We start from the raw sequence: 25839 nt of genomic DNA on the forward strand, positions 1-25839 counted from the left end.
CTCAAGTGGACACTGTCCTTTTCCAGGAAAGGCAGAAAATACCTGTATAACCCAGCTACAATCTGGGGCTTTAAACACACATTGGAGCACTCAATATTTGTTTGTCCAGTTATTAAATGCAATACACAAAGGAGGTTTTAACAACTGTAACCTTGAGGCTTCAAATGAATGAAGAAGAAAAGTAAAATGGAGGGAACACTGCAGCTTAACGTTACATCCAAAATCTTTATAACATCTTACCAGAAACTAATAGCAAAGCCAAAGATTTCATCACCAGCCTGAAAACAAAGGTAATGTTTTTATTCTTCCTGTGCAGCAAATGACAGCAAGTTGCTGTTTTGGTACACTGGAAGGTGTTTGAGTGTGGAATGGATTTTGGGGAGGTGTAAGAGAAGGGAAGAAATCGGAGGTGGTGTATCCTCACACCTTTTCAGAAAATAAACTGCAGGACTTCAAATTTCACTTAAAATTGTTCATTTTTATTAAACTAGTTGTATTCTACTGCTTCTTAAATTTATCCTGAGGGTTTTTAATTTTCTTTAGCTGGAGCTTGTTTGTAAGATAACTTGACTGTACTTGTTTCTTTGTCCATATTTTGTATAAAATATGATCCTTTAATCACTGGTGGTCCATCACATATTTTAAAAACATCTAAATCTGCTGGAAAAAGAGAAAAGTTCAGTTGTGTGCAAATCTCCACCACCACCACCACCCCCGAGGGAAAGGCTTTGCTGGAGTAGAAACTTGGAAACGAAAGTGAATCTTTGAGCCTGGCTGGTCAGGGTTAATGAGCTCCAGCACTTCTCTAGCTAACGACCATCAAATCCATCCTGTAGCTGTGGGGTCATCTTCTGCACTACGCCTCAGACAGAAAAGTGAAATTAATATTCTTAATATTTGATTAAACCAGTCTTGGGACAGAAAGCACAATAAAAGTCAACTTTATGTATGCTTTGCTCTATGACTTGCTTAAGTAACAGTTTTAGATGATTAAGTGTATGAAATAGAGGGAAAAGCATAGCGACCACAGCACCTGGGTGGCACCTGAGAGGGTTCAGAAGACATTCCGGGTGTAGCCTGGGAGTGCCAGGACTTCCAAGTGGGTGCACTGAGCAAAGCAAGGAGCTGTATCTACAGCTGCAACAAAAACCTGGGTGCTCAACTGCTGCCAGAAATGCACGCGTGTGAATTTATTGGAGACAGCAAACGGATTATGGATGCTGTAGATGTTGAAGGACCCTCGAGGACCAGGGAGGCTGTGTGTCTGGCAAGGCTAATGAGCAAACGAAGCTGCCCCCAGAACAAAGTGGGTTTGGGGCATTTTTATTCTACTTCTGACCCTGGTCCCAGGTTTCCCCTCCTGCCCCATGTCTCCTCCGGCCCCGTGTGCGCTCCCCATCCATCGGTGGGCAGGAACGGGTTAAAGGCGCCTTTCCCAAGGTGGGAGCTGGCTGGAAGAGAGGAGGAAAGCAGTCACGCAAGGAAAACCACGCTGGATGGAGAGGGGCTGGCTTCTCACGCATTGCCGTGTAACCCTGTCATCTATCTTGTCGCGGGCCAGCCCTCCTGTCAGCATTAATCTGCGGCGACGGTGGATTAATCTCTTCTCCCTCCCAGGGGCGAGACAGCGGCGGGGGGGAGCTGGTCCCTGGCCAAGCAGCCTGCGCTGCCCGGCCTCGTGCTCGCCCAGAAACAACAGCCAGTTGACGGCGAGCGGTGATTATTTCCCCATTACACACGCCAGAGGGGACTTTCTCATTTCGTCCCCCTTCTTCTCGCTGGCAGGACACTCTCCCTCCCTGCCAGCACGCAAACACTCCTTGAAGAGCTTTTAATTACGGGAAAAGAAAGGCTGTCAGACCATGCGTGGCATCCCTGGGTACGCTGCCATCGTCTTCTTTGAGCAGGACTTTTAGGACCGGTTTATTAAGTGATAGAGAAGCAAATTAATTCCCTCGGAAGCCTACGGCTGCTGGAGGAGAAGGGCTTCTGCACCCAGCCTTGCAGGAGACGTGCAGACCCTTTCAGGAGTATTTCAACACCATTTCCAGAGTCTGAACCCAGCTGGTTCGTAAACGTCTGGACCCAAGGGATGAGCCATCTCCAGCCTTCGCACAGTTGCTCCGTCACCACAGCCCTCTCGGGGCTGGGACTAAGCTTCCAGCTCTTCCTAAGACCTGTTTTTCTTCCCAGACAGAGCCCTTGTTTCACCACAGCCCAAACCGACTCGAATTCCTGCTAGAGACAAGGGCAAGAGTCAAGTGATATGGAGGCTTAACCCTCCTGCCTATAAATCCAGCCATCGCCATTTATATAGCTCCTGTTATATCCACCAGCCTGTAAGATTTGAAAGGTTTCTGCCTTCTCCCGTTGGGCATGAGCACCTGCAGAGCCACACACCCCCAGATATCACATCGCTCTTACATCGTGCTGAAGTTCCAGCTGCAAAAACCAGGATATTTCAGCTCTCCCTGCATCGAGCACAGGCAGGTTTGCAGATTTATCCCCCAGAATTCAGTATTCGTGCTACTAACGCAGAGGAAACATCCTCAAAGTGAGTGGGATGGAGGGTAATGGTGGATCCCTGACCTGCAGCTGCTGGTCCATGAGATAGATGTTGTCGGCATTGTGTCCGTCCCCCCCATCTTGGGTTCTTTTTGAGGCTGAACACATGGCAGCAGAAACCCACAGTAACAATTCCCCAACTCAGAAACCCATCTCCCTTTGCTCCGGTTCTTGAGCAGGGCAGATCCCAAGTGAGCTCCCCCCCCCCAGGAGCTTTTCCAGCACCTCTGTAATCCAGGTCTCCCCATCTTCCAGCCAGCTGTGCTGCTGGCCGGTTGCTCTTTGAAAATGTGATGTTCTCCACCCTGGTTTTTCGTGAAACCACGTATAATGGTGTTGTAATTGGTTAGGTAACGGCCTAATCCCACCAATTTAAAGACCTAGGCAGCTCTGAATGCAGTGCAGGCAATGTCGTAGCATCTAGCTGGGCTACAAGGTCACTTACAGCTCTTTAGGTTGAGATGGAATAGATTTGAATAGAGTCATGAGCTCCACAGTATAATTATCTGCTGCATGAAAAACGACTGCCCTTTACTTAGCCCGTACGTGATGCCCTCAGGAGCTCATCTTCTGCAAGCCAGTGCCCATCACAGCTCTTCCCTCACTTGCTCTCAACAACTCAAAGCCCGCTGCTCACGCTGGCAGCAGCTGACGAAGCCTCCCAAGGACTGAGCTCATCGAGAGTCGAGAAAACATCGAGAAGACCTCCAAGGGCTCCAGAAGACACCTCCAAGAAGCTCTAAGCAAACCTGTAGGTCCCCAGCACAATCCTCTGCCAGATTTGAGGCACCGCTCAGGCTTTACACAACAGCAGCCGGCATGGTGCAAGAGCTGTAGAAATAAACCTCCAGAAGCAGGAGAAGGAAGAACTGAACCAAAAATACCCTCAACGTGGGCAAAGCGCTTGCAGGGGCAACAGGGCCAGGGTAAAGATGCTGCAGGGGCATCTCGGTAAAGAAGGCTGGGGCTTAAAATAAGGTGAGGATGCTGCCCCGGGTTCCTGCGTGACACTCATCTGCCGTATCCACAACTTCTGCATTATATATGTATATCCACTTTGGATGAAATTTTGGCTGTCTTGGGAATAGCGAAAGGGCCTGCCCTTGCCTTCGGTGGGGGAGAAACATCCCACATTGCTTTTTTAATGGATGTGTCAGGCCAAAGTGGCTTGAGTCCAGCGAGAGGGTAGCAGACGGCTTTCATTCCTTGCTGCTCCAACTTTGCGTGAACCCAAGCTGCCTGGAAATAGCACGTTGGCCTTTTAACATCCAAGTGCTCCTTCTGGTAAACCTCAGCCAGCGGCAGCCTCCCGGAGGGATGCGGCACCTTGGCATCAGCTTCCCTCCCTCCGCTGCCTTTCCCATGAGAGCAGGGAGACCGAGTTTATAGCACAGACGGGCTGTGTTGAATCAGATATTAGTTTAGGCCAGCTATCAGGACCTCATCTCGAAGCAGGATTGTTGATCTATGGATTTACAGGTTGCAGAAGCCCAGTTTTAAAGGGGGCTAAAGCTCAGCCTGGTTCAACCATCAGGGTCCAATAACTGTGGAGGAGCAGGTCCTCGCTGCAACTGTGAATGCCCTCCGTGCCTTGCACGAGCTCAAGAAGATCCTTTGACCCTACCTGAGCCATCGGTGCTCTGGGCTCCTTAAATATTTTGTGCTGCTGTTGGAGCAGAAAATCCGTACAAGATGGGGCTGGAGGACTTGGGGAATGTTATCCACCCAATTACAGAGTGCAGTCGGGATCCTGGCTGGGTGACAGAGCTGGATGCAGTGGGAGAGAGGGGAGGAAAAAACAAAGCAAAACAAAAACCCCAAAAATCAACACCAGAGACTCCAGGAACAGGGCTTGGCCACCCCTTCTGCTGCTGCAGCAGCTCCGGGGCTGATGGCAAAGCCGGTGGAGGCCAACCACCTCCCCTCGACTGGGGCAGGACCTCGCACGAGCTCTCGGAGGTTAAACCAAGCACCTGGCTTCGGGAGCTTTCCCCAAACCCACCGCCGGCAGGGCTGTAATCCACCTCTTCAGGGCAGCGTGGGAACGCCTTAACTGCAAAACCGTCAGCTGCCTTTCTCGGTTACAGCTCTGAAACTGGGAAAGAGGAGGCAGAAATAGAGGGTCAGCCACCCCGCAGTGCCCCGTGTCCTCCGTCAGGCAGGGTTTGGGCAAGAACAGTACCCAGCCTTTGGCTTCATGGCAATCGCAATGCAACCGAGCAGGCAATTTAGTTCCGAAACACCTGAGATTTTAAGGGATTGGCCCTGCGACCCCCAAAGAAATTCCATACTACAAGGAAAACAGCCAGGCTGGAGCTTTGCATCCTTCCTACAGCCCTCTGATGCTTCCACTAATAAAGTGTTGGCAGTAACGAGCTCTCACTGTCTCAGCCAGCCACAGGAGGATGGGCAGACACATTTTGCTGCTGTGTTTTATAGCTAATCCCCCTCCTTAGCGGTGTACAGCTATCATCTCCCCTCCTTGGGGGCATTAAATTAAAATCCCCGTGGACGTAGCAGCGGTGTGAGCGCAGGAGATGTGGCTGTGAGCTCCCCTTGAACCCCCCCATTAAACATCTCAGAGTGAAGCTGACCATGTTTTCCTCTTTATAACCTTCCTTACATCCCCAGAGCCACCAACCTGCGTCCCCTTTGGGCAAATCTCACCTGATCTTCAGCCGAATTACCTGGAGGGAAGCGCTGGCGAGAGCTGCATCTCTGCCGGCCTCCCAGTAAAGCCCAAATCGGGACTCTCTTCCCCCTCCGATGTCTTCTCCAGGTCACCCGCAAAAGCACTTGAGGGACTTGCCACTCACTCAAACCCAAATATTAATAGATTTGGTTATTCAAAGCAAATAATTTCCCAACACCTCTGGGCAGGGGTTGAGCATCCATTTGCTCAAGGCTTTGCTCCCAGCCTCACCGGCTGCTTTCCCAGCTCCCCTGTGGGTAGGTTTAATTATTTCTGAAGTGATTACTGTCATTAAGATTTACCATAAGGAGAGCAACATTTCTACCCTCGTTGGGTTAGTAAATCCAAGTAGAATTCACTGCAGCGATTTATGCTGGAGAAGCAGAACAGCGAATGGAGCCTAAGGCTTGTGGTTTTGAACCCCCTTAGCAAGATGACGATTATCAAGCAATGCGCCATTTACCTTGAAATAAATTTGAAAATGGCTAAAGAAAGCATGGCCGTGGAGGAGAGGCATGTATTCCCCAGCTGCTGCAGCATTTAGTGGGGAGGACCGCCGAAAGAGAAAGCTCTAGCATCTGTATAACCCAGGGAAGGCAAAAATTAGACCAGCAGGAGTTTGGTGAGGAGGGGAGAGAGGAGATCTCCCCCAAAAAGTGGTTAAAGGCAATTCTTCTGTTTTTGGTTCCCCCCACCCCGAAAAAAATAATCCCAGTTAAAATGTACTTGAGAAAGCAGCTGGATGTACCCAGTGAGGGGCTGTGCCCTGGGACCCCCCGAAAACCAGCCTGGGCTCCTCTGCAATCCCAGATCCTGTGGTGATGCCAAGGAGAGGCTCCGCCTGCCAAATCAGGTGAATTTTTCCTATTATTTTATGTTGTGCTCAGACACTGGCGGGCTCTTTATAACCATGCAGGATGAAAAATCCCCTCCGGAGCAGTTTAAAATCAGAGCAGATAACATGTAAGCCAATCAAGGAGAGGAAATGAGATGTTACAAAAGATTTATTTCTCCAAATATGTTTTTAATTTAAAGAAGAAACCCTCTCCTCCCATCTGACACTGTATTTTTTTAGGCATTAATTCATGTGCGTTCACTTTTCTGGTCAGAGTTCGTAGGTGGCCATCAGCCCAAGGGACTCGGTTCGGTTTGGGGTTTGTTTTTTTTCTTTGATTGATTTCCTAACTGTCTCCTATATTCGTTTTTCTATTTACCTTGTCCTTGATCCAAAGCTCACTGCTGGCAGAGGGAATCTGCAAAGTCTGACCTCAGCCGGTCTTGAATCCAGCTTTTCATACATCAGGCAGCGCCTGTTTTCTGTGTTTATGAAAGTCCTGATGCGTTCATTTGCAGGCAGGGCATTGCGGGAAGGGACCGGGTTTTTGCTGCTGCAAAAGCAACAGCACCAGGTCCCCTTCAGCATCCCCTTATCTTGGGGACGACACCAAAAAGTCCACAACTGAGTTATTAAATTAACGGAAAAACCATACAGGTGTGTCTAACGCTGGGGTCGGCAGTGGGATTCAGCTCACCAGCATCGAGGGCTTACGGGTTGGGCTCTGGTCCAGGTTAAGCAGCTAAATTGCATCTCTAGACAGTGGATGTGAAAGTGAGATTCATATCTCATTGGCGATGCCAAAAGGGAGAACATGTTTCTTCTCTCTCCTTAAGGAGAACCCGCAATTAGCAAAGGGGGGGGAAGCAATATAGTCTATAAGTGGCCAGCGCAGTTGAAATGCACCTTAAAGAGGAGGTGCTGAGCTAGCCGAGGTGGAAATTTCCCGGGAGGGAGCACAGCATCCCCAAAACCGCGGTGATACAGCCTGCGGCGATGTGAGACGTCCCTTCCTTCCCTGGACAAGGAAACATTTCGGAGCGGTTGGCTTCGTGACCAGAAAGCAGCACCGTGGTCCAACAAGTGTCCCGGGGGGAGATGATAGGATGTGCTGGAGATCCCAATGCGTCCCCGTGCCGCGTATCCGAGCGGTGGTACCTGAATTGCGACAGCAGCTTTAAGCCCCCAAACGACACCCCGCTGGTGGCGGGGGTGGCCGTGTGTGAGAGCTTTGTCCTCCAAGAGCTCCGGGAGAGGTGAGGCGAGGAGAGGAGGGCTGCGCTCCGCCGGGGCTCAGTTCTGCTCCCGGTTTCTTCTGGACACCTTCAGGCAGGGAAGGACACGAAATATTTGGGAGCTGGGCGATGCCTGGGTCCAAGAAGCAGCATGATTTCGGACCGAACCCTTTCCCAGGAACTTTTCCAAGGAAATTTAGAGGAGGGGGCGGAAAACCCAAACTAACTTTGGAGAACCCCCCCCCGGGATGTCTGAACAAGATGGAGCAACGTCCCAGCAATTTCAGGTTTGAGCCTGAGCTCCCGGCCAGGTCTGTGCTCGGCGGTCCTCCCGGCACAGACGTCAGCTGCGATTAACAGCAGTAACACATTTTTTTAGGAATCGGACCAGCTCCAGCCACCCCAGACACCAGAAGAGGTGTCCAAACCCCAACCCTAGAGCCCACGTACCCCCGGTACCTGCCCTGGTACCCCCGCGGGAGACGGGGCCGAGCCGAGCCCTCGCCACCCCCCAGCAGACATCTCGGACACCCCCAGACCACGTAGGAGTCACTGCAGCTGAGCAAAGGGCCCTCCAGCCCAATAGCTTATTTTTTTTTTTTGGCCGGGGCTGATACCAGCGCAGCCTCCCACAGCCTCACCCCGCGGCAGGGTGCTCGAAGCCATCGTATTTAACACCCCCTCGGGCTTCAGCCCGTCAGCATATGCCCAATCCCTGGGTTTTTTTTCCCTGCAAATAAGATTTTCAAGCAGCAGGAGCCCAGGTTTTGTCCCCCAGAGCCCTTACTTGCAGCACTGCCCATGGGCTGCCGGGACGGCACATTGCCCCGAGGCTTTTGCAATATTGGTGACAAGTCCTGACAAAAAACATCACTTACTTACATTTTTGGTCTTCTTAAAAAGAATTCACTGACTATGCTGGAATAAAGATTTCAAATACATTTAGAGTGATGTGGGACTCTTGGTTACTTGGGCTGAGTTTATCACGTGCATCCCTTTGGAAAAAAATGCATCATCTCTCGTGTCCATTGACAATTTTAACCTATAAAACCCCCCAAAAATCAAAAAACAAATTAAAAAAAATTAAGTCAATAAAATAAAATATAAAATAAAATAAAATATAAAGTCTAAAATAAAATAAAATAATTTTAAAAATCAAGATTATTAGAGGTCGATTATTATTATCTGTACTCTCATATTAATAATTAATGAAATAATTATTATCCTTAGTCTCTTGCTTGTCACCCCACAGGCCATTCCAAGTGAAAAGCATTCTGATTCCATGTCCACCTTTTTTTGGGGTCGCCATTTTCCTCCTCAGGGTCAGCTTTGCTGGAGCCGACAGTTTCCTCCCATTCTCCCTACAGATTTCCTACACCCGCTCAGGGTCAGGATTTAAAAACCACCCGCATTGGAGATGTGTTTCATTTCATTTCAGAGCAAGAAGTTTTAAGGACTAATTGCAGGATTTGCTGCCGCCTTGCCCTCCCCCCCACCGCTCAATGCTGCCAGACCCAAACCTGAGGCTTTTGCTGCCATAACAGCGACTCTGGCTCGCCTGGACGGCGCTGAAAAGAGGAATATTCCCCAGCAAACAGCACAACAGGTTGGTCCCCCTGCCCCAGGGAAGCAGCAGCACTCAGCAATATTTCTGCCTCCCCACATCAAAATTCCTCCAGCATGCTCAGATTTTTTTAAATTTATATTTATATGTTTATATTTTTATGTATTTATATTTATGTATCTGTATATTTATATTTATGTATACATTTCTGTATTTATATATTTCTGTATTTAAATATTTATGTAATTATATATTTATACATTTATATATTTATACATAAATAGTTGTGCAGGTGAGCAGGCTGTGGGTAGCGAGGCTGGGGCAGCCCCAAAGGTTCCCCTCGCTGCCAAGCAGGGAAATGGAGCAGTGGTTTACAAACCAATATCTCCAGTGCTGGGCCAGAGATGAAAAAACCCAAATCCATATATATATCGTTGTACAGAGTTATCCCATAACCATTTTCAGACTACCTGTTGCACATCTGCTCAATGATTTCGCTATCTCTCTAAAGACATTAAAACTACATTTTATATAAACACATAAATATGTAACAAACTAAAAGTTTTCCAAATGAAATGGGAGACATGAAGCTGGACGAGCCCTACAAGAGCCCCCAAATCCCCTTGCCCTCCCTCCCCTCCCCAGGACAGCATTTCAATTTAACCCTGCGCAGCCCAACATGTGTCCCGGGCCGGGGGGGGGGGGGCAAGCGGGAGCCGTTCTCCACCCCCTGAACCCCAAACAGGGAAAAGAAACCACCTCTGCGGGAGAGACTGGTTTTTCCTTTTCAAATAGCTTAATTATTAATAGCTTAATTATTTATGAATAGCTTAATTAATGATCAACACCTTAATTTCCATAGCCTGATTATACATTTCTGATGTTGTAAAGACTAGGCGCTTACCAAACCCCAGAGTTTTCAACCTGGATTGATTTAGCTGACATTTTAAACTGTTTTAATGCAGCCTGGGAATCCTGCTGGGAAAAGCTTTTCTGCTGCTGCCTCTCAGCCTCCAGGCACTGGAAATTCCCATCTGCTTCCTCGCCTTCCTCTGCCCACCCAAAAAAAAGAAGAATAACCCAAAACAGAGGACTAAGGAGCCAAAACCACCGCAGTTGCATCAAGCAGCCATTCCCCGTTTTCCCATGGTGTGGGATTTTTTTTTTTCCCCTCCCCTCTTAATTTTCTTCTCTACGTGCCCAGTGATGCTCCATCCCCGCCTGGCCCGGGATGCAGGTGAAGACCCCCGAGGCGAGGACGGGACTCGAAGGGCAGATCCCAGTTCAGCCCCAGCCACGGAGGCTGAGCCCCCGCACGTCGGCTGGAACCCCCCCCGAGACGTGAACACCCCGATGCCGCTGCTGCCAGCATCCCGCCGCCTGCCCGGCATCTTCACCGGGATGGTACCCAGCCGTGCCCCTCCCCTCCAGACCCCCCCGGCAGCAAAAACCTCCTTTGCCGCTCGCACGTGCCCTGGCCCAGCAGCAGCGTTTGGCCATGGGACCAACTGTTCTTCCTCTCGGGAGCTTTTAGGAAAATAGAGCAAAAAAAAGCAGAACTTAAAAAAAAACCCCAAACCTGCTGAATTGCCATGAAAAAAGGCTGTTTGGGGAGAGATGGCATGGGCTGCAATGATCACTGCGGCAGCAGAGTTAGTCTGAAAATGGTTATGGTAGCACTCTATGCAAGTTGTTTATTATTATTATCATTATTATCATCATCATCATCGTTGTTGTTGTTGTTATTATTGCTTTTATTATTTTTATTTTCTGTCTCTGGCCCAGCACCACAGATAGGTGTGAAAACCGCGGCTCCATTTCCCCGCTCGGCAGCGAGGGGAGCCTTCGGGGCTGCCCTGGCCCCCCCCGAGCATGGCATGGCTGCTCACCCGCACACGCTGCTTTAGGAACCTGTTGGCTGGAGACAGTGCCGAAGAGCCAGGGGGGAGCAACGAACGATCCCAAGACACTAGTTTTTGGGGTGACCAGCGTGGGAAATGGCTGAGAAAATTTCCCATTTCACATTATTCATGCAGAATTAATTTTCCTGCACCCAAGCAAATAGGATTTGCTACTTTGCTGTGACCAACATACTTTTAAAACGAAGCCTTTGCAGCACCCGGAGCCCTCGACCTTCCCCAGAGCATCCAGCCAGAGCCACCGAGAAACCTCCCCAAAGCCAGCACACACATGCACCAGGTAGATCGCAAAAATTACTGACTTCAGTGTTTTAAATAGAAGGAAATGCCATCGGGAATTACAGGCTAACCTCATGCAATGTTGTATGCCGGAAAACAAAGTTTCGTCTTATAGGAACCCAAAAATTGCAGCTTAATCCAATCAAGCATCATTGTTTTGCACGCCTATAACTATGAGGAAATAAATGCTGTTTTTTCCCTGGGATGGTTTTTCCCTTGCAGTCGGTGCTGGCTTCCCCAGTCCAGCAGAAACTTTACGTGATGTGAAGTTTAATTCCTGAAAAATGAGACTTGATAACAGGCGTGACAATGGCTGTAGCGTTACAACGGGTAAAACTGCACGTGAGCTCCACGGCTGAGCCATAAATCTCGAGGCTGTAGAAAAGCTGCCGGAGGGAAGGAGGGGGCACGCTCCTCTCCTCACTCCAGCACTGGCACTTGGGATGCTGCGGACCGTGCCGTCTCCCTGCCGGTGCGGCCACTTGGGATGCTCGGCTGTACACTTCGCCCCTACACTGATGCACTTTAGCTTGCAGGTGCCTAAGATTTGATTTCGCGTTGCCGCTCCCTTGGGATCCACCAGGAAAATGTCCGTTCCCCAGCACTGAGCTCTCATGCAACCTACAGAAATCCCAGTTTCCACAGGAAAATGCGGCAAGTACAAAATCCCTCCTGGAACAACAAAAACGCACTGCTGCGTAATCCTAATGCTGCAATAACTCTCTAAAGGCTCCTCTCACGGGAAGACCTAGGCTTTGCCCGCTGGCTTCGCTCGCCGTGGACCGGCACACTTTTTGATTCTCCGTCCATCTCTGGACGCTGCAGGGGTGTGGGGTTTGGCTCACGGCTCCTCCAGGAACACGAGCACGTGAGAATGAGTTACACCTCCACGGCCACGCTCCAGCTAAACCACGTGTGATCCCTGGTGTTCGCCCATCGCAGGACCTGCGGCACGGGGATGGCGACAGCGACGGCACCCACCCGGAATCCCTGTTGGCATCAAACCTGGGAAAGCTGCTTGTCAGCCACACTCACTCTAACTGAGGTGGGGAGCAGCAAGTCTGGAGGACCACCAGACAGCCACGTAAATGCTATGGCTGTTTTACCAGACCGCATACACTCTTCTCTCTCTTTTTTTTTGTTCCCACCGATACCAGCATCCCTTTTTTTTTTAGAAGAAATCCAGTCTTTCTTTCAGGGGCATCGCCAGCACCCAGCTTTACTCCATCCTACAAGCCCTGAGCGGGTGCGATGGGGGGCTCTGCCAGGGACTGCGGCTCCCCACCTGCAGACAGCCCAGCCGAAGCCGGAGCAGCTTCTGGAGGTGGGAGGCGGGCGGCAGAGCTTCGGCAAGAAGGCGACGCGTCCCCGGTGTGACAGCGAGCGCAGAAATCCCCGCAGCACCATGTTTGTTCGCTATTGTCTCGGTGGGACCTTCTTCTTCAGCATCCCGGGGGACGTCACTGAGCAGCGCGTGTGAAGGGGGATGCGTGAGAAAAATGCCACTTCTCCTAATGAAAATAACCCTCTTTTTATCACTTCTCAGGCATTTCTATCCAGCTGTTTGACAGTCGCATGCAGGGGTGACTGCTTCACAGGCAGGAGAAAAGGGGACCGGGAAATTTTGGGCCGGCCAGTAACGCAGCAAACCTGAAATGTGCTCATGCGTCCCCGCACCCCGTCCCGGCCAGTACCCGCAGCCTCACCTCTGATGCGCAGGCCCAGGCGATGCTCAGGACGCGGCGACGTTCAGGACCAAGGGCCGGTCAGGATCGGTCGACATCCAGCGTCAGATTCACAAAAACCCGCCCGGAGCCCAAATTCCACCGAAAAGCCGCAGCGTGGGGCCAGGCTCTCAAAAACCGCAAGTGCCGAGGGGCCCTCTGCAGCCCTGCGTGGGGAAAGGGAAAAGAGGGGAAAGCGCTTGGTGGGGAGATGGGACATGGAGCATCCCCGCCCTATTATTGCCCTGGTGTGTTTGGGGAGGGCGGCAGCCCTATTATTTTTTTTTGGGGGGGGGGGAATAGGGCATTATACACATTCCCCGCTTCCCGATACATTTTGGTTGCCGATTACCTCTCCACGTTTCCACAGCGGAGCTCGCAGCCGGGCAGAGACCCCCAGCACAGCCCGCTTTTCCACACCCCCTCCTCCGTTTTTCTCCCCCCCCCCCCCCCCCCCCCCCCCCATCCCCGCGGCTCTGCCCGGCTGCGTGCGCCCCGTCGGGGACCGCATCCCCCCCTCCCCAGCACCGGGCGGGCTCTGCCCGTCCCCCTCCGGAGCTGGGGGCGGCCGGGGCCGCTCCGGGGGAGGGGAGCGGCTCGTCCTCCCCCCCCCCCCGCCCCCCCGCCCCTTCGGAGGCGGCTATAAAGCGGCTCCGAGCGGCGGCCCCCGGGCAGAGCGGCCGCGGCCATGAGCGCGGCGGGGAGCCCCGACGGGGCGGCCGCGGCGCCGGCGCTCGGTGCCCTCCTCTTCCTCCTGCTGCTGCTGCTGCTGCTGGCCGGGGCCCGCCGGCGAGCCGGGAGCCGGGGGGGCTCTTCGGGCAAGAGGAGCCCCCCGGGCCCCTTCGCTTGGCCGTTGGTGGGCAACGCGCTGCAGCTGGGCCGCCTGCCCCACTTGGCTTTCGGGCGGCTGGAGCGGCGGTACGGGGCCGTCTTCCAGCTGCGGCTGGGACGGCGGCGGGCGGTGGTGCTCAACGGCGAGGCGGTCATCCGGCGGGCCTTGGTGGGCTCGGGCGCCCGTTTCGCCGGTCGGCCGGATTTCCCGTCCTTCGAGCTGGTGTCCGGAGGGCGTAGCGTGGCTTTCGGGTCCTGCTCGCCCCGTTGGAGGGCTCGCCGGCGCCTGGCCCACGCCGCCCTGCGCGCCCGCTCGACGGCGGCCGAGGTGGAGCGGCACGTGGCGGCCGAGGCGGGGGACCTCGTCCGGCTCTTCCTGCGGCGCAGCCGGGGCGGCGCCTACTTCGAGCCCTCCCCGCTCTTGGTGGTGGCCAACGCCAACGTCCTCTGCGCCCTCTGCTTCGGCCGCCGCTACGGCCACGCCGACGGCGAGTTCGCGGCGCTGCTGGGCCGTAACGACCGCTTCGGGCAGACGGTGGGGGCGGGCAGCGTGGTGGACGTGCTGCCCTGGCTCCTGCGCTTCCCCAACCCCGTGCGCCGCGTCTTCCGCGACTTCCAAGCCCTCAACCGGGAGCTGCACGGCTTCGTGCGCGCCAAGGTGGCGCAGCACCGCCAGACCTTCGACCCGCGCGCCCTCCGCGACGTCAGCGACGTCATGATCGCTGCCGTCGAGCACAGCGAGAGGCCCCCTGAGGGGCTGGGACCCGAGGACGTGGAGGGCGCCATGACCGACATCTTTGGCGCGGGACAGGACACCACGTCCACGGCGCTCTCGTGGGTCCTCCTGCTGCTGCTGAAGCACCCGCGGCTCCAACGGGACCTCCAGGCCGAGCTGGACCGGGTGGTGGGACGCTCCCGGTTGCCCATGGCCGAGGATCGGCCCCACCTGCCCCTCCTGGAGGCCTTCATCTACGAGACGCTGCGCTACACCAGCTTCGTGCCCATCACCATCCCGCACGCTACCACGGACGACGTGGAGCTCGAGGGCTTCCACATCCCCAAGGGCACCGTGGTCTTCATCAACCAGTGGTCCGTCAACCACGACTGCGGCAAGTGGCCCGACCCGCAACGCTTCGACCCCGCGCGCTTCTTGGACGCGCAGCAGCGCCTGGACCGCGACCGAGCCGGCAGCGTCATGATCTTCTCAGCCGGCCAGCGGCGCTGCATCGGCGACCAGCTCTCCAAGCTTCAGCTCTTCCTCTTCACTGCCATCCTCCTCCACCAGTGCTCCTTCCACGCCAACCCGGCGGAGGACCTCACCATGGACTGCATCCACGGGCTGGCGCTGAAGCCGCGGCCCTTCACCGTCACCGTGCGGCAGAGGCAGCCCATGCTCATCCAGTCCTGAGCGTCTGCCGCGGGTGGGTGGCGGGTCCCATCTCTGCTGCACCCCACCTTGGTTTGGAGCTGGCAGGGCCGGGGCGGGAGGGACGGGACGGATCCTGCTTTGCCCGCAGGTGGATCTTGCCGCAGCGCATCCCCGTCCCTGTTTGCAGCGAGTCCCCGCAGCAATAAACGCCTTTGACACAGGACCTGGCTCCGCTCCTTTTCTCCAGGAGGGTGGTGGCTGGAAGCATCGTTCACATCTGAGCCCCCGTCCTGCACCCCCCCTGAGCCTTCCCACCCCCAAAGAGGTCCAAACCCACCTCCCCACAGGGACCTCCCCACAAGGACCGGACCCCCGCTTCGCCCCAGGGTGCAGCAAGGAGTAATTTGCTTCACCAGAAAGCTGGAGGAGGATGTTTGCGGGGGCGGGGATGCAATTCCCAACATCAAGGAAAGCCACGCGGGAGCTCAGGGAGGCTGAGTGGGGGGGGGGGAGGGTGTCTTGTTGATGGAGCTTAAGAAGAGTTTAAGGACCAGCTGCTGGGGAGTGGGAGGATGGCCCCATCAGTTTGAAGCCGTGAGCAAGTCTCCCTGCTCCGGTTTGGGTGTGAAAGGAGGTTCAGGAAGGTTTTGGCGGAGGCGGGGGGGGGGGCTTTCTCACCCCCTTGCCCCCAAAAGGTAGGACAGAAACAGCCACACAAGCTAAAACCATGCTTATCTCAGTGCCAGCAGCCTGTGGCCACCCCGAGGAGCTTCAGAGGATGGCACAAATCCCCTCCTAATGACAATAATTTACCAACAGGCAATTTACCTCCTTCAGAGGCTTTACCAATGCGTAAGGCTGGATTTATGTCTTTTGGAGGGGGAAGGTGGCAGAAATAATTTTCCACCTGCCTGTGCTGGTGTTCGCTCTCATCAGGAAAATGCTGGTCCTAAAAATCCCACTGGGATTTCCCATAACAACTCAGAGTCAGTTGTTCTGGTTGCAGCTGCCTTTCACCTCTTGACTTCATTTTCATTTCACCCATTGAAACACTGCCCCAGTAGTGTTTTCTGCTACGGCATACCTTAATACCCACTTGCCAGCTCTTCATGTGTTACTAATGGTGCAAATGCATGACATAAATCCTTACCCAGAACATGAAGAGCAGGGGTAGGATTTGAAACTCCCCTGAAGTATAGCACAGAAATGAAGTCCTGGTCATGAGCATCAGGACTGTTGGGTTCCCAGTGCCGCCGCGGTGTCCCCTGGGTATGCCACAGCTGCCTCTGTAGGCCATTAAAATCGCTGAGCGTGAACAAGTCAGTGTCAGCAACAGCTCCGTGGTACCAAGGTTTGAAAGGAAGTACAAGTTTTCTCCTCCTCTTTAGACACGTGTCTGTGAAAACATCCCTTGAGATGTCCTAAGACAGAAACCAGTAGTTATCTTGGCATCATATCCTGCCTGCTCGGAGTTTTGCCACCAATGGTCGTCTCCAGCTTTTGTGGTCCAGCTGGAGACCCTCTGCCCAACAGCAGCACGTGCTGGAGATGCCGACATCGCAGGCTCCTGCGCTCCTTGCCCGGTGGCCAGCCTTCCTGCCCGGGACCGCAGGCTGGTTATTTGTTCAACCTTATTTTATGGGTAGACTAAACCAGAGAATGAACATGGGAACAGCCCCGGGGCCTCAGCCCTCCTCTTTAAGCCATCTCAGAGCACAGGGACACGTTCAAGGCCATCTCACACCGCAGCACTACCAGTGGCACCGGTACAACCACAACACCCATGGTCAACAGAAGCAACAGGCTCACCATAACCCCACGGGAACCGGCACGAAGTGAAGGCAGCAGCAGCCGTTTGAGTCGAAACAAGACGAGATTCAGATCCCTAAGGCTCTGTGTAAACCCACTTGCACGTTGAGCGTGTTTTGCTCCCCCTTCTTGGCCCCCACCCACCAAAAAACCAGATGAGGTTGCTGCTGCTCATCAGGAATACTGTCAGACGCTGATAAATATCCCTTGGTTTTTCCTTGGCTTTATATTATTCTCTACCTGCCAGCACCTGACACGGGAACACGGCGTGCAGGCCATCCTCTGTCATTAAAACTGAACATCCCTCTGCTCTTTACATTAACGAAGGCCAAGGAGGAGGCAAAGGCGCTGGGCTGGACGAAGAGCCCCACTGTGACTCGCTCCCGGGCTTCGCCCCACGCTACGGCATTGCCCGTGGTGCCGCCCGCCCGGCGCGCAGCACAGTTCAACGGCCCCGGGAGCATCCCGCTCTGCTTCCCCGGCCGGCTTGCCTCCCTACCTCCAGTTCCTACCGACCCATAAGGCATTTAAAGTTGGGGCTCTTCCAGCCCAGATCGTGAAGATTTAGGTGTACGCGTTTGCTGCGGCACCGAAATGCTGCCACGCAGGTCACGGCAGCGGCGTGCAAAGCGTACGACCGCAGCTCTTCTTTCCCCGGCGGGGGAGGAACCCGCTTCCAGCACTTACTTGAATGATTTTGCAATACTTTGACCACCTCATTTCTCATGTTTAAGGAGAGCCGCTGCCAGGAAATATGTTTTTTTTATTTTTTTTTAACATGGAAGCGGGATGCTGGGAAACTCATTGTGTATTTACAGTCCCCTGCGTCCAAACTCATTCCCGCTCCTCGTCCGCGACAACAGCCGTCTTTGCACGCAGGCAGGTACCGTACCGCACCGCTCCCACCCCAGCTTCCGAGCCACCAAAATGCTGGAACATGCTCTCTATTATTAAGCAAAAGACACACAAGAGACCTGGCTGCAGAACTAAGCCTTTTACTAAGAAGAAAAGCAATCAGCCCATTATTAATCTTGCCTTCAAAACAATTCACTGCAGGTATGTAAGCAACCCAGCACAGGGAGCCTAGACAAATCTCAGAGCCTCTTCTGCTTTTCATAAACATCTTAATTATTAAAACCTGATCCAAAAGGTCTTTAACTTCTACGTCGCAGTCAAGCTGACATCAGGCCAGTCTGTAAGAAGCTGACTTTTGTTATATATATGGGACTCTGCAGAGACAGGGGACAATCCTGTATTATCTCGTCTGCCTTCAGGGTCTTGAGCCCTTCTCAGATTTCTACTTTGGAGAAAGCAAAAATTAAATACATTTTATGAAGAGAACTAAATGTCTGGCTACTGAAGTTACCGAGATCATGTTTTCACGCCCAATACTGCCGTGGCTGCCTGTATGTGCAAAACCAGAAGCACGGCAGGTCTATAGCAAGCAGTTAATTGTTCAATGTTATTGCCCACTCTCTTCCCCCACTGCCTTTTGACCTCAATTTCCCCTTCACAGTGAAAACATTTCCCTAAGGTCAGCTTTTTCTCCAATTTTACTATTTGCTTTGCATACAATACTCAAATATTAGCCAAGTCAACCTACGTAAATTTTAATTCTATCAGTGTTTTCTGCTGAAAAGAACCCAACAGTTTATTAACCATATTCAGGAGACTTTGCAGTGCACTTATGCTAAATAACTCCGAATAGAACAGCGACTGCTCCTTCACATCACCTGGCGGTTAGTCATGTAGCAGCAAGAATTGCTGTAAAAACAAGACAGCAAGGCCATTGCTTGCAACCCTCCCGCTTCAGGTTGTCTCTCAAACCAAGCAGAGTCTGTGCAGGTCAGATTTTGCCAGGGAATTTCCAAGGAATTACAAGTGTCATTGAACCAAAAAAAGCTGGGTTTAGCAGAAATAAGCCGGGGTGGGAGTCGGAATGACTGTCCCATTCCTAGGAGGAAGGGATGTTGACATTCCTGTTCCGAGTCAGAAGTTTCCCAGCACATAGGAGAGATGGTCACAGCTCTGGTATGCTCTTTTTATTGGAAACCAACTACATAACGGAATTTGTCTGCTTTCAAAGCCCTCTTTCTGACCAGGCTACCCTGTCCCAAGCCAGAGGATCAATGCTGACCTCCTCTCCCAGATGTCCAAGTTGCTCAAAACCATTTTCCCAACTGCGCTCTAAGCCACCACTCCCTCAATCACCGAGTTATCACTCAAGTATTGCAAAACATCCCTTTTAAAAGTCATTCAGAAACTTCCGAGGATCAAAGAGTCAGAGATTTACACTAAATGACAGGGTACCTACATGTCCATCCCTGACGCAGTGTCCTCGGTGTGTCACACCTCTGGCTAAGCCAAAGACCTGCCTGTGCCACAGGTCCCATCCTGCACAAGCCCCTTTTCTGCTTCTGGAGTCCTCTTCTCTCCAAAGCAGCAGACCTTGGCAGGATGCCCCTCGTAACGGCTCCGGCTCCTTTTCTTCAGCAAATCAAAACTCTCTGTAAGGTGACCCAGTGCACTACAGGATGCTACAATCTCACCTTGAGGAGGAAATAAAAGGAGCGAGATCACAGAGACGTTGCACACCAAAGACAGCCCTAATTCTGCACCCAGGAAAGACAAAGCTGTCTAAGTGATGCTTGGTGGTGCTCAGGCCACCTTCTGAGAGAGGACTTCTTCCATGCTCGCGCTTGCAGGCGACTCCTGTGTCCCTCTTCCAAGGATGGGGAGCCTAAACCTTGTTTCCCACTTTCCTTATTCCTTTGTACAACTACTGCATTAGAACTCCCGAACTAAGCGGATTTTGAGGAGCACTGAAGCACAGTCGGTGTTATCACTCACTCTCTCTGCAAAGTAATTTTAAGTAAAATGAGCTAAAAATCAGGTGGTCTAAACCACCCAGAGCCAGCACTAAACACAGCCTGCAAGCCCCTTGTTTATGGTTTTTGTCCCACAGAAGCTGAAGATGGCCTTCAGGATCGTGAAGGTTTGACGCAGAATACTCACACCGGGTCACAACCGATTATCCGCCTTTATTTAAAAACAACTTCACTTGGAGTACATCGTGTGCCACAAAGTGTGGCTGGATTACTTTGGTGCATTTTAAAAATGTAAGCAGTAGTCCTTGTATTGACATACAAAATCTGCTACAGGTGTAACCCACATCATTATGTATACAAACAGTGATCTATGAACAATAATGTTGTATGTTACTTTCCCATAATTTCCTACTGCATTTGGCACAGCCACCATGCGTACCACTACAACGATGTTACGCAGAAGACCTCCACCCGGCTGTCGGGTTTCTTCACCTATGTATGTATTGGCATAAAAAGCAAGAGAGCAACACACGTAACTTCAAGCAGGATCCTCTTCTCCTTATTTATAAATACTTTATTTCAAACAGAACAGCACAGTGAGGATAAATTAGCTAAATAGCTTCAGTTATTCTTTAGTATCATAATTTAACCACAGGTAGGTATGTTTTAAAATTAAGACAACAGGAGCTCCAGGAAATTATTCTCTCTCACCCTGGGATAAGTCCAGGAAAACTTATCTGGATGGGAGCAGGATAGAGTGTCTCTCTACCAAAATCGTACCAGGCAAATTAATTTCTTCTGGTCCTGGAATGTATACAGTGCAGGCATCTTCAAGAAATTCACATTGTACTCTGGGATTAGTCTGCAAAGCATGTGCAAATTTTAAAAAGTCTCGATTTCCATGTTGTCTGAAAGCTACTGAAGTGCATCCTCCCCTCACAAACAGGAGGAACAGCTTCCCCTCCCCAGCGTGCGGCATAGCAAGAGTCTAACAGGAGGCTGCACGTTTTATTGCTAAAGAAAAAAATAAACCCCAAGCATTGTTGATTGGGAAGTGTTTTAGTTACACAGCCTTGCCTTATCTCCACATCAACCTGCAAGCTATGCTATTAGAATTAAATTATGTTAATTACTCACATTCTTCTTATTCACAACAAGCCAGGAAAAGGGAAAACCGAAACAAAAAAGGTTCTTTTGATCGTTATGTCATAACTTCCTGGAGATCAGACTGAAAATGGCAAAATACAGCTTTTATCTGTACTTGAAAGGATCTGCGAGTTCTGTCACTGCCTTTCATCGTCGTCTTAGAGACGCATTAATTAGGTTCCAGCAGATACAGCAGACGAGAAAAAATAACACGCTAGACACAAACCTCCGCCCCAGCTCTCCCGGCAGGAGCTGTGCCGCCGGAGGAAATCCTTCCTGTATGAAAACCAGAATAACAGACCTCTCAACTTCAGATCCCCCAAGAAAGGGACAAGACCACACACACAAAGGATATGGGGGAGCAAAACGCCAGACCCTGCTCTTTTAAGCCAAAACTGATTTAAAAAAAACAAAACAAACCAAAACGTAAAAAGTGAAGCAGGCAATCAAATGCACAGAAAGCTTAAAGCATTCACCAAAGCTCTGAAATAGAATAAATGAGAGCTGAAAGGTTGCATCCATGTGAAACCATCTGAGAATGAACGCCAAGTGAGAAGAATTACCATAATTTAATTACCACCTTTTCCTCCAGGAAAGCAGGTTATTTTTACTCAAAGACAGCAGAGGTTCTGGTCACAGCCCAGTATGGCCCACACAACTGCACCAAATGCCTTCTCCCCCCCGCAGAAGAAAACAACTTCAGTTTCTATTGGTAAGAAAAACAAGATTTTTGGTATCAGTTTCCGAACAGGCGGTTTGGCCTGTAACCCAAAGCTGTGTTTTTACAACACTCTTTCACGAGGACTTTTAACAGCGGCTGCTTGTCCGGAGAGGTGCTGCCAACCAATATGGCCCCTTGGCAATTAACAAATTAACAAAATGCTTTCCTCATGCATCCCCCTCTTAAAGACTTAACAAACGTAAATGGGATGAAACACTCAAACCTAACCCAGCGCAGAATCCCAAGCAGCAGATGAAAGGAACAGCAAATTGGCAATTTTTTTTCCTCAAGCCTACAACCCCTTGTTGTTTTGAAACAGACACCCCCCAAAAATCAAAGGAGAATTTAAATCTGTGGAAACACAGAGTGAAAGTTATCTCCAGAAAATACATAATCCAAAGGCTCCTCTGAACAGTTTATGTTTTGACAAGTTAAACAACAGGTGAAGGCTTGAAGAAGTCTGCAAGTAAGTAAAGCTACGGACTCTTCGTAGTGTAAATATTTCCTTTTCACACTCTTCCTATTATATAAGCTGAAACCATTTACTTTTGGAAGGCAGCAACGTTTGAGCAACACACAGAACAGCAAACATCACTCTGGGATTTGCTGGCAAGGAAAGGCAATGCAAGTACAGCTAACTGTATGACTGTTTTGAGAGCTATTACCATTTCTCTCCAGAAAAAAAACCCTGCAAATCCTCCATGAAGGAATCAAGTTGCCGATCATCACCTCTCGGATATCACTGTTGAGGATTTCCCAGCTTGGCTTAAGCAACCAAAAAGAAAACAGCTGAAAAACTTGTGCAATTATTTAAAGATTGGATGTTTAGAAGAAGAAAATGGTCATCCACTGGGAAATACTCAAAACAAGACAGATTCACACTAAGTAAAAAAGGCAGCTTCATCATTCCAATGAAGAACTGCAAGAAAAGCATACATTAAGTATAAAAATGCCCCACAATTACAGATCAAGTGCCCTCTCATTGCAAGGGGAGCTCTGCGCAAAAATACAGGAATCAACTGTACCCTGTCAGGATGCAGTTATTCATTTGTAAGTATCAATTGTCAGCGTTTTAAGTAAATAAACTTGCTTGGATCTCATGAGACGAGTTCAGCACCAAAATTTTAGAGAGTTTAATTGGGGGGGGGGGGGGAGCTAAAAAGTGCCAAATCTATAAAATGGGATGTTTTTAAGCTCGAGTTTGCTACGCATTTCCCCTTCAGTGTTATTTTCACAAAGTAAAAACCCCATTCAGTTTAACACACACGTGCAAGGGACTAAAAAGGTGATTAAGAAATGTTTTACTCTTGCACTTTTTTACTTTACACTTCACAAACTATATAACGTGGCAAGACATAACAAACATTAAAAAATAAGCGTCCGGTTAGCTGCCAGTTGAAATTTGAAAGGATATCAAGAAAGCCTTGCTAAATATTTCGGGAAATTTTTGAACATAGCTTTTGCTTCACCATTTGTGTCCGTGTACAGCACAGTTTACTTTTTCTGTTTGGTAGCCAGCAGCTGCCAGAGGAAATGTCAGTTGTCAGCTTCACCTTCTCGGTGTCACCTCATGAGTCAAGAAGAACTGGTAGAAGAACATCACAGGGAAACATCGCCTTTGCCACAGAATATTCCTGTTCCTGTAACCAGTGTTTCACTGATAAATAACTACTTTTCAGACTAAGTTATTACATCTAAACCATAGCAGCGTAGTTTAGAAGGACGTAAGAAGTTTTCAATCTTGTGTGAGTGAAGGAGGAAGTCTTAAAATCTTATTACTCGCTTCTCTGACAAAAGCAGTGCACCTCTTAAAAATAAAGTTTGTATTGTGAAGGAAATCTGTTGGTCCCCTGGTAATAACCCACCACAGTGAGCGGTGCTGGTTTCCCCCCAGTGGAAAACCAGTAAGGTAGTTTAGGCGTAGTTGGGAAGGACCAACAAGAGTATGTTTTGGCCACCACCATCCATTTCTTCACAGCAAGGAAGAAAGGGCTGACAACTCGCTCATTTTAAGTCATTGTTGTCATCTTTTTTTTGTAATTGCCTTTTCTTAGGTCACAGTGTCAGTGCCCATTTGAATCACTGGGCTGAGGGCAGGGAGAACATCCCGCTGCCTCCAGCGCGTCACGCTGGTAAAAATCAGCGGCACACTGACCGCCAAGCACAGTGGCTTGAAATTTTACCTCACCTAAACATCTATGAAAGGCATGCAATCAGTTATTATTTCAACTGATTCAATTAATACTTATTAATAAGGAAAAGAGAAAACAGTTAATTGGAAAAAAATTTTGGCTGAAGACTTCCTCAGGAATCAGTTGAGAGAGCTCACCAGCACGCAGGCCTGAAGTTCAGGTTGTTAGATAGGTAGAGTCTGTGACATAAAATAGGTATGTGTACATATAAATATGTATATATTTGTGTCCATATTTTTATATCACAAAGTATGTATCTCACATATATCTATGATATATACATAATCACAAATATTTTTATATCACAAATTCTACCTATACACCCCTGTCCCCTGTTTTTAGGAATTTTACATTTTTTAGGAATTTTAAAATCAAACAGATGCAGTGCTGTAAGAAGGAAAATAATACAAAATTTTATCCGATTAAATCCCACCAAGCATTTTTCCTGGACATGCTGATGAGACCGCTGCGTGTTTTTTCCTGTAAACTCTTGTGGCTTATCCATGAAGTGCAATCAATCAAAGTGGTCAGGATCATGAAACCCGTTTAACTGGAATTTTACTGTCTGTGCAGTATCAAGTGGAATAAGCCTTTACATATTTATTCTTCCCAGGCTGACCGCATCTCTTCAAGTTCTCTCTCGCTTTCTGCATCCTGGAAATGCAGTAAGAGAACAGATAAATATACAGCCTAATTGAAACAATTAAAAAAGAGAATTTCCCTTTTCTTCTCCAACCCCATACCAGGTTTTAAGTATACACCCAGCCTTACATTTTTCCTCCTAATGCTTTTTTTTTTCCTCCCCTGTACCTCCCTCTTGACACTACTGTCTTTGAAGCCTATTTAAGTTTTCTAAGTTTCAAAGAGAGTTTCTCTTATGTTTCCTTTTGAGACACAAGAACTGACAACCAAACCAGCAGAATTCAAACCTCTGTTCCCTCATTGACTTTCATCGTCTGGATAAATGCCTTTGTTTTTCCTTCTCAACATGATGGAAGTTATTTGATTGATGATGAGAACTAATATTTGCAAAGACTTAACAAAGCCACTTAAGCATTGGCTTCCTTTCTCAACTCCCACTTTTAATTTCAGAGCAGGAGAGAGAATTAACTGTTCATGACTTTTCTGCCTGTAGTGCTCTCCTGGTCTTTCCTGAAAATCTCAATGCTTCTCCGATTAAACTCTTATGCCTCCAACACATATATTTCTTGTTCTTTCGGAAAAAATAATCTTCTATTTATCAGACATACCATTCTAACTCTGTCTAGAGAGATTTCCAACCAGCATACAGTGAGGAAGCTCCTCATCAGGCACAGTTAGGATATTTCCTTCTGCAAGAAGGGAATAAATCCTGCTCCATGCCCTGGTTTCCCCAGATTTGGCAGCAGCTGGTGGCCAAGTGATTTATGCAATACTGGACAGTGCCCTGCAGGTGGTAGCACAGGCAAGCCAGCTCCTTGCCAGATGGTTTGCCCAGATCTCTTGCATACTTGTGGTCTGAATCTCAGCAGAATACTTTTGCTACAGCAACTTAAAAACTAATGATGGCCTTAAAAACAGAATGGCATGAAAATGCTGCGTATTTCTATGATTCTGCCTTCCACCCAGAATGTTTATTCCATCAGACTAAGGCTGAAGCTGTAGAGCTAGAGGACCTTGCTTACATTGCTTCACTTGCATTTTTCATGACTATGCAAACAACATCAGATTAATATTAAAAGCTGATGTGTTTTTATTCAGTTTCTAACTGGCAGTAATTTGAGGGCGCCGTCTATACAGCTTCTGCTTAACAGTAAAAGTGCAAAGGAAAGGAAAGTGCAAAAGAGCTCCCAGCTGGGGAACACTGCCAGATGGCAGTTTCTAAAACGCAGTACAGTCTGCTCTCCAAAACCCTGTAAAAGTAATAAAAGAACTGAAATATCCTAGATATGAAAAAAAAAAAAAAAAAAAAAAATGCTGGGCAGCACACACAAACTTCTGAATGGCTCAGCACAATCAGCTCCAGCCTCGGGGAGCTTACAAGCTAACTCGGCACAAGAGTCAAATGTTGGCTGCTCCTCCAAAGCTACACAGGTAATTAGAAGAGGTAATACAGTGCTCCAGCCCTAGGACAACCGCTCAGCTCAGGTG

General features: G+C 49.8%; 2 protein-coding genes across 5 annotated transcripts in view; one reads left to right on the plus strand and one right to left on the minus strand.

Moving 5' to 3' along the window:
• The first annotated feature begins 13424 nt into the window (after positions 1-13424).
• LOC115351666 (cytochrome P450 1B1-like) lies at positions 13425-15251 on the plus strand. Its single transcript, XM_041129216.1, has one exon. The coding sequence runs from the start codon at positions 13502-13504 to the stop codon at positions 15050-15052; it is 1551 nt and encodes a 516-aa protein (XP_040985150.1). The 5' UTR covers positions 13425-13501; the 3' UTR covers positions 15053-15251.
• Positions 15252-19843: 4592 nt separating this feature from the next.
• RMDN3 (regulator of microtubule dynamics 3) overlaps positions 19844-25839 on the minus strand; it is a 42543-nt gene continuing 36547 nt past the window's right edge. For all 4 annotated transcript variants that reach the window (XM_030038630.2, XM_041129089.1, XM_030038631.2 and 1 more), the window contains one exon: positions 19844-24363. In XM_030038630.2, coding sequence (XP_029894490.1) covers positions 24310-24363 — 54 coding nt within the window. In that variant the 3' untranslated portion in view covers positions 19844-24309. The remainder of the gene's footprint in view (positions 24364-25839) is intronic.

The sequence above is a fragment of the Aquila chrysaetos genome, chromosome 16 (assembly GCF_900496995.4).
Source record: "Aquila chrysaetos chrysaetos chromosome 16, bAquChr1.4, whole genome shotgun sequence".
Classification (NCBI taxonomy): domain Eukaryota; kingdom Metazoa; phylum Chordata; class Aves; order Accipitriformes; family Accipitridae; genus Aquila; species Aquila chrysaetos.

Coding starts and splice junctions, on each gene's coding strand:
- LOC115351666 (XM_041129216.1), top strand. CDS start 13,502: ATGAGCGCGGCGGGGAGCCCCGACGGGGCGGCCGCGGCGCCGGCGCTC.